This window comes from Cydia amplana, chromosome 23 (assembly GCF_948474715.1).
Source record: "Cydia amplana chromosome 23, ilCydAmpl1.1, whole genome shotgun sequence".
Classification (NCBI taxonomy): domain Eukaryota; kingdom Metazoa; phylum Arthropoda; class Insecta; order Lepidoptera; family Tortricidae; genus Cydia; species Cydia amplana.
In genome coordinates this window covers 3,142,741-3,151,751 of record NC_086091.1, presented here as the reverse complement: position 1 = coordinate 3,151,751, position 9,011 = coordinate 3,142,741, and the positions used below count along the sequence as shown (strand labels likewise).

Here is a 9,011-nt window from a genome sequence, read left to right as displayed (position 1 = left end):
GAACTTTAAAGGTCTGTTTCCGACGTACTTATTTTTTAGCAAAATCCACTGGCAAAAACGAATTTCCTATTGTGAATATTGTGATTACAAAATTCTAATTCAAAAGCATTCGATTAGCCAACGATTTTCCCAATTCCAAATTCAAATCAGCAGGAGTCGTCGACCTTTGACCGCATCGATTACCGTGTCAATTAAATTAATCTGGACCAATGGTTGCTCTGTGCGGCGTTGCTAGGTTACCGACCGCTCCCCCGATGGCTAGACGTGGATGTGTTTGGGAGGATAGCTAGGATTGTGTGAATTGTTGAACCGCCTTCACCAGACTTCATGGGCATAGACGGCTATGCCCCCCCCTTCTAGGCTGCCCTCCCCCCTCCTAGTTCACGGGAACTAGGAGGGGGGAGGGCAGCCTAGAAGGGGGGGGGGGGCAGAACCAGAACCACATCAAATATTATATGTTGGTAATTCATAATAATCAATCAGATTTATATAGGTTATATGTTTTCCCATTTCTTTTAATAACTTTATTTTCTTTTCCTTTTGTAAGAATTTAATACGTTTTCTGAAAGAGCTACGAATTTGTATGATTCCATGTACATATGTATATTTTCTAAATCAATTTTTTTTTCCTTATTTTCTCGTAATGCATGTTAATTGTAAGATGTAATTATTTTTGAAAAGATGTGTCCCGCCGAGTTTGTTGCCGGTCCCATATTGGGATACCCTCCTCCAATTGAGGGGGAATTTAAATCTTCTCGGGGCAGAGGTGTAGGGTTGGAGCCGGTCTACCTAGCTTTATTTGACGTTCATAAGCGCATTGTAATTATGCCTACTTGAATAAACTATCTTTTATCTTTATCTTTATCTTTTAACCCGCCAGACAGTAAGTTTTAAAGGTCGTAACAAAACAATATCGAAACCGTATCAAGTTGTGAAATCTGAAGCGGGCTCCAGATTGTCGATCAGCTTTCGTTAAAATATGTACCTATGATATAGTCTGTCTCATTTCATACTATCTTTGTCTAACACTAGTACTAGCACCCAAAAGAAAAGGATAAGTATAGTTTCTTGTTCTTATGTACTGACAAATTTGGTTTGACCAACTATATTTAGGTACTTATATTAATACAATAAGTTTAACCTAGCAATCCTGTCACAGTAGGATACATGTTACCCACGTGTCCCGATTCCACTTCCACGTAGCGTCCCTTTTCAAATTTTAAAACGAACGCACGGCCGTTCTCGTAAAAGTGACGAGTGCTTCAAATGCGTTTGAATTTTTAACGAGGTTCGAAATTCGAAATACGCGTTCTTTTTATTGCTGGTTATTTTTGGAGGGCGTTTTTCTTTTATTTAAATGACGTGTTTTTGACAAGGTTTGGTACTTTTAAGTGATGACGTTTTCTTTTACCTACGTCAAAATATAAACAAGTTTTTAAGGGTCAGTTCCTTTACAATTAGATTGGAATCGTATCGACTGAAGAGAATTTGTTTATGGTACAGTCATCTGCAATAATATGTTACACAACGAAGGCCATAAAATATCTGACACGATCCTATTTGTAGAGCCATAAGAGCGTTTGCGGCCTTCAAAGAGTAATATATTATTGCAGGTGACTGTACGAATACAAATAAGATCTTTATTCGAAATTTATATTAGGTTAAAGCATAGAGAAAAAAATATATAGAGTGCTCACTCCATACATCAGTTTTAGTACCAAAAAGACTATTAGCATCTAGCATCGAGTAGCGGAACTATCAGTACTGCTACTTGACAATAGATGTAGCACCGACCGGAAAGTCTTATGCTGTTGAGATAAGACTTTCCGGTCGGTGCTACATCTATTGTCAAGTAGCAGTACTGATAGTTCCGCTACTCGATGCTAGATGTAGACACTGAAATTAATAGTCTGAACTGATGTATGGAGTGATTGAGCACTCTTGTCTTACTTATTTCTCTATGGTTAAAGTAAACCAAAATGATTATCAAATCATTATCTTATTGACAAACTGTCAACTACTTATACACACTTATACACAAATTAAATAATATAAAAACAATTTGATTGTTGCCATGTTGCATTAGATTAGGTATCATATTTTGTAACTTCGAATGCGACTTTACATACCTACATATGTATTACGTATTCAGAGCGAACGGCAATGAAACAACTGTCAATTCATTCAGACGACATCATATGGAAATCTGTCAATTACATTACCATACTAAACGCAGAAAATACGCGTTTACCCAAGGAGTTACTATCCAGATATTACAGACAGTAGAGGGTATTTGACTGTATTTAAAATAAATTATTTTACACCATGCATGAAATAGAGCACCAAAAGATTAATAGAGAAACTTAGACAGCAGTTATTTTTAGACACAATTTCTATTTTCAAACCCGTATAAAACTATAAAGAGTAGGTACTTGATTACCGGGAAAAGATACCTTATGGCGGTTGCTACTTACGCTCTTATTAACGACGCTCTAATACTAATGCGGTGCTACGCGACGTAAGAGCCAATAGCGCCATAAGGTACCTTTAGTTGTGGAATGTCACATCGTCTTTTCTAGACATGCGAGATCGCTCTTGGCGGTTAGTTGGGCCATTTTATTTAAAGTTGTCCCCTACACTTTTTTTTTAATTTATGAATTTCTATGTTAGTTCTACTCATTTCCTCTCTTTATCCTAATAGGAGAAAAATGTCCCAAGGTTTTTTCCCATTCCGTTACCATATTTCATAGACTTTGTATGGCGGTCACGGAATGGAAGATCGAAAAATGTATGGAAATTTGGACACTTTTTTTCTCCTATTAGGATTAAAAGAGCTCATGATTCTGAGTAGAAAAAACATGAAAAATCCCAATTTTGAAAAAAAAAGTGTAGGGGACAACTTTAAATAAAATGACCCATTTGCAAGACGGTTAACAAGTAAAGCGTGAGTTGGGATTGTTGGGAACAAAGTACCTACCCAGTAATTAGATGCAGCCCTAAACCTGAAAGAAAGGGTAACGTAACTGCTAAATACAAACGGTAATAGTGGTGTAAAAACAAACGACAATCGTGCTCTAAAAAGAAATGGGTAGGTTACAGAATATTTAGTGGTTGTAAGGGTAAGTGGGTATAATTTGCAGTTTAAACCGTAATTGGTGAGTATAAATAAAATAGGTGTTTATTATTTAGATCTACATCTAAAATGTGAAAACATCAAACCAATATTCAACCTTCAATATCTAATAGCATTCCTATAGAATTGATACCCTTAATGCCACGGGGCAGATGCGTTACCATTTCTAGTATACGGTCTATACGTCGTATCTCAGTACAAAATTCTGCGACACTTACGACCTTTCGAAAAATCTATGCGTACAGTTTATGCAAAACATCGGAATTTCATAAAACAGTAGGGTGACTTACGACCTTTTACTTCCGAGTTGTCTATGCGTTTAGCTTGTGCAAAATGTCGAAGCGTCATAAAGAATTATTGTGACTTAGGACCTTTAGTTCCGAGACGTATACGCGTATAGTTTGAGCAAAATGGCCGAATGTCAAAGAATATGAGTGTGACTTACGACGTTTGGTTTGGAAAGGATGCGTATAGTTTATCAATTATTTCGAGATCGGCAAATACTACTAGCTACAAGGTTAGTGAATAGAAATGAAGTCCTATTGCTATCTACTGTTTACTAATTCAGTTGTCTTAGACGTCTTAGAGTATTCTAAGACAACCAACAACGTGATGATACAAGGATGTAGGTATATACCATCACGTTCCGGGATTGTTGAGCCCTTTAGGGTCCTAGCTAAATTGGTTCAATACTTACGCTTTGGAATGTCCAATTAAGCAAGAACCCTAGGGGCCCAGTGATTACCAGTCCGCCGGACGATTTCGGCCTGTCAGTTGTTCGGAACTGTCACTTTTTGCGTTTAACTGACAGGCCGATATCGTCCGGTGGACTGGTAATCTGTGGGCCCCTTTAATGGCATATAACAATCACGGAGCGTGTCGACCGAAACATGTCGCGCGAGTGACTAAAACGTGACACGTGAGTTTAAACCGTAGGTAACATTAGTTTTCTCAAAAATGGACGGCAAAGTCGACGTTGCCGGTTAAAAAATAGGTCGCGAAGTGCGTAGTTTATGGTCATTCAAAAAATTAAAAAGTTAAAAACATTGCAGTCTCGATTTCGGGACTGCAATGTCGCATACAAATTCCATTATTTAACGAGTTCCAAACTTTTTAAAACTTTAAATGGCCATATCAAATGAAGGCATAGGTCCCTTAAACAGCCAAACAGATGATCAGCACTTATTATTATAAAGCCTGTAGGAACCACAGAGGTTCCAACCCGCACTGGCCGTTTCTTTGCCATACTTATGTCGACAGCGACACGTCAGTTAGAAAATTCATTTATGTTCAATGCAAATTATTTACGTTTATCCTATTAGTTATAGTTATTTAAATACAGTTTATGAACCATACTCGGTGGTTTGATTGTGAAACCACATTGGTGACCACGACTAAAAGCACAAAAACGATGTCGGACGATAACGACAACAATAGTGATGTGACGGTACCTCCGGCAGTGCAAGCAGAGAATCCACCATCAACCAGTGCAATTCCAACGACCGGCGTTTTCCGGGTCGGCATACGTGTTCCTCCATTTTGGCCCGAAGAGCCGGCGGTATGGTTCGCGCAACTCGAAAGTCAGTTTACTTTATCCGGAATCACCAGCGATACAACAAAATTCTATCATGTCATTGGAAAACTCGACCCACAGTTTGCGATTGAAGTAAAGGATATAATCTTATCACCACCTGAATCAAATAAGTATGATAAACTGAAGGCAGAATTAATTAGACGATTATCAGTCTCTCAGGAGCAAAAAATTAGACAACTGATGCTACACGAAGAACTCGGCGATCGCAAGCCCACACAATTTCTGAGGCATTTACGAAGTTTAGCTGGACCATCAGTTCCTGATGACTTCTTACGTCAAGTTTGGTCCGGCCGTTTACCCAATAATGTACAAACTATTGTGGCGTCGCAACCAAGACTTCCACTCGATGATATAGCAGAGTTAGCCGACCGAATCCAAGAACTGGCACCAAGTTCGAGGCACGTAGCCAGCACATCAGCCGAACCGACGGGTGCCGTCTCAGAATTAAGTCGACGCGTTGATCAGCTAGCCCAACAAGTGGAAGCTTTACTCAGTGAGGACAATATGCAACGCCGAGGTAGACAACAGACTCGACTCTATCAATCTCAGAACCGAAACGCGTCTCGATCGAAATCTCGCCAACGCTCTACATACACTCGCCGTGACGTTCCTGAAGGATTCACTGTTTGCTGGTACCACTATAATTTTGGTTCTAAGGCAACAAACTGCGTGGAGCCATGTACATTCAAGTCGGGAAACATTCAGGGCAGGCAATAGTGGCCGAGAACGTCTGCCCCATTTCGTCAGGCCGTCTATTCATGACAGATCGTACAACAAAGACCCAATATCTAATCGACACGGGTTCAGACCTGTGCGTATTTCCACGGTTACTTGTCAACGAACGACGAAAGAAAACTGATTATGAATTATACGCCGCCAACAGTACGGTAATCGCAACGTATGGTTATATTACTTTACACCTCGATTTCGGCCTGCGACGAATTTTTGAATGGCGATTTACAGTAGCTGATGTCTCGAAGCCTATTATTGGCGTTGATTTTTTGATCTTTTACAATTTGCTCGTCGACTGCCGCAATCAAAAGCTTATCGACAAAACTACTTCTCTCTTTACTGACGCACAGCAAGTCAGCGCGGCTGAAACTATATCATCGATTCGCACGACCTCGACTAACGACTCCATGTATACGCTGCTTCTGCGCGACTTCCCGGATATCACTCGCCCCGCCGGTAAACTAGGTGCCCCTAAGCACGATACAGTGCATCATATAAGGACAACACCTGGACCCCCGGTCTCCAGCCGCCCTCGACGTCTGGATCCTGAGCGCTTAAAGATTGCTAAAAAAGAATTCGATGACATGCTGCAGAACGGCACAGCTCGCAGATCAGAGAGTCCATGGTCGTCACCTTTACATCTGGTGCGCAAGAAAAACAATGAGTGGAGACCTTGTGGAGACTATAGGGCGCTTAATGCTCGAACTATACCCGACCAGTACCCTGTTCGTCACATACAAGATTTCGCTTATATGCTAGCAGGCAAAAACATATTTTCCACCATAGACCTAATCAAAGCCTACAATCAAATACGCGTATATGGACCGGATATTCCCAAAACATCGATAACGACACCGTTCGGAATGTTCGAATTTCCCTTTATGACTTTTGGATTGCGTAACGCAGCCCAAACATTCCAAAGGTTCATGGATGAACTCCTTCGTGGATTCGACTTTGCCTACGGTTACCTAGACGACATTTTGATCTCCTCATCCTCAGAAATCGAACATAAAGAGCATCTGAGTCAGCTCTTCAGACGACTTCAAGACTACGGTGTTTTGATCAACACTTCGAAGTGTGTCTTTGGACAATCTGAGGTAACCTTCCTAGGATATCGCGTCTCAGCACAGGGCATAAGTCCATTGGAGTCGAAGGTGCAAGCTATTAACGACTTCCCAGCACCGCAAACCGTTAAGGAATTACGAAGGTATTTGGGTATGCTTAATTTCTATAGGCGGTTTGTTCCAGGAGCAGCTAAAATATTGGCACCACTTACCGCCTTGCTCGCTGGAGATCCGAAAGCATCAACACCTATTGTTTGGACCCCAGCGCTGCGTGAGACATTCCAACTGAGTAAGTCACATCTGTCAAAGGCTACTTTATTGGCCCACCCAGACTCTGACGCAGAGCTGGCTTTACAAACGGATGCATCAGATGTCGCCATTGGAGCTGTACTTCAACAACGCAAAAACGGATTGTGGGAACCATTGGCTTTCTTCTCCAAGAAGCTAAATTCAGCTCAACAAAAATATAGCCCATACGATCGAGAGTTACTCGTGATATATGAAGCCATCAAGTATTTCCGATATATGGTAGAAGCCCGCTCATTCACAATCCTAACTGATCACAAACCACTAACGTTTGCCTTCATGACAAACCGCGACAAGTGCTCACCGAGACAATTCAGGTATTTGGATTTTATATCCCAATTTTCGACAGATATCCGATTTGTGTCTGGGAAGGATAACATAGTGGCTGACGCTCTCTCCAGAATCGAGGAGCTTACTACATTCTTAGATTATCAAGCCCTCGCGGAAGCCCAGACAAGCGACACTGAACTGTCGGAGCTTCTACAAGGCGGATCTTCACTTCAGCTGCAAAAGATTACATCCTCAGTCTCAGGTGCACAAATTTACTGTGATGTTTCTACATCGAAACCAAGACCATTTCTTACATTAGCATTTCGTCGACAAATCTTCGATTCACTTCATAACCTTAGCCATCCTGGAGCAAAGGCAACTAGTCGCTTACTGACCCAAAGGTTTGTGTGGCCTGGCATTAAAAAAGATTGTATGCAGTGGGCAAAAGAATGTCAACAATGTCAGCGTAGCAAGGTCACAAGACACACTAATGCGCCCTTGGCAGAATTTAGCCTTCCGTCAGCACGCTTTCGCCACGTACATATCGACATAGTGGGCCCTTTACCACTGTCATCAGGTTTCAGGTATTGTCTAACAATCGTTGACCGCTTCACTCGTTGGCCTGAGGCTTACCCATTACAAGACATCACAGCAGACACCTGCGCCGCGGCCTTCGTTGGAGGCTGGATTGCACGATTCGGCTGCCCAGAACGAATAACTACCGACCGCGGACGTCAATTTGAGTCACAACTGTTCAAAAAGATCTCCGCACTCATGGGTTCGACTCATTTAACCACCACAGCTTATCATCCGGCTGCTAACGGTCTCGTGGAAAGGCTCCATAGACAACTTAAGGCCGCCATTATGTGTCACGCTACAACTCAGTGGACAGAAGCGCTTCCCTTAGTGCTACTGGGCATTAGAAGCGCATGGAAAGAAGATCTAAATAGCTCTCCTGCTGAACTGCTATATGGCGAACCACTTACATTACCAGGTCAGTTCTTCTCTTCCTCTTCTTCAGAGTCAGTAGTAGACATCTGCGATTTTGCCAGTCGCCTTCGAAAGCACATGAGCCAACTTTCTCCGCAGCCAACATCATGGCACACGAGCTCCAACCGTCCCTTTTACATTCCGAAAGACTTGAAGGATTCTGCATATGTATTTTTGCGTCAAGGTCCAGAACGACGATCTCTGGAAGCACCATACCAAGGACCGTTCAAGGTATTGCGCCATGGAGTTAAAACCTTCGATATTGAAGTCAACGGAAAAGCAATCAAGGTTACAATCGACCGATTGAAACCAGCATATTTAGCTAGAGATGATTTCGCACCTTTCTCATCACCTGTGCGTACAGGCGACGAAACAGCTTCAGATAGCTCTGATTCAAATCATGGTGCAGATGCAGATGATCAAACGTCACCAGATCAGGGCTTAGCGCAAAGGACACGGAGTGGTCGGCATGTACGATTCCCTGCTCACCTGCAATATTATCGACCGTAGCCACGGTCTAGGGGGGGAGTATTGTAGGAACCACAGAGGTTCCAACCCGCACTGGCCGTTTCTTTGCCATACTTATGTCGACAGCGACACGTCAGTTAGAAAATTCATTTATGTTCAATGCAAATTATTTACGTTTATCCTATTAGTTATAGTTATTTAAATACAGTTTATGAACCATACTCGGTGGTTTGATTGTGAAACCACAAGCCTATAACTGACTATCGCACCGCACCGCGACCTTGGAGCGTCGCACCCATAAGTGAGAGCGAGAAACAGATATCTCTTTCTCGCTCTCACTTATGGGTGCGACGCTCCAAGGTCGCGGTGCGGTGCGATAGTCTGTTACAGGCTTAATGTTGGTACCGCGACTATTTAGGTGTCTCAAATAGGTTGGCGTATTTTCAGCCGAAAA

General features: G+C 42.0%; 1 protein-coding gene across 1 annotated transcript; it reads left to right on the top strand.

Annotated features, from left to right (window-relative positions):
• The first annotated feature begins 4,544 nt into the window (after positions 1-4,544).
• LOC134658621 (uncharacterized) lies at positions 4,545-8,599 on the top strand. The gene is made up of 3 exons (XM_063514273.1): positions 4,545-5,244; positions 5,385-7,361; positions 7,677-8,599. The coding sequence occupies exons 1-3, from the start codon at positions 4,545-4,547 to the stop codon at positions 8,597-8,599; spliced, it is 3,600 nt and encodes a 1,199-aa protein (XP_063370343.1).
• Positions 8,600-9,011: the final 412 nt, after the last annotated feature.

Coding starts and splice junctions, on each gene's coding strand:
- LOC134658621 (XM_063514273.1), top strand. CDS start 4,545: ATGTCGGACGATAACGACAACAATAGTGATGTGACGGTACCTCCGGCA. Junction 5,245..5,384: donor GGACAATATGCAACGCCGAG/GTAGACAACAGA, acceptor TTTGGTTCTAAG/GCAACAAACTGCGTGGAGCC. Junction 7,362..7,676: donor GATTACATCCTCAGTCTCAG/GTGCACAAATTT, acceptor CACTGTCATCAG/GTTTCAGGTATTGTCTAACA.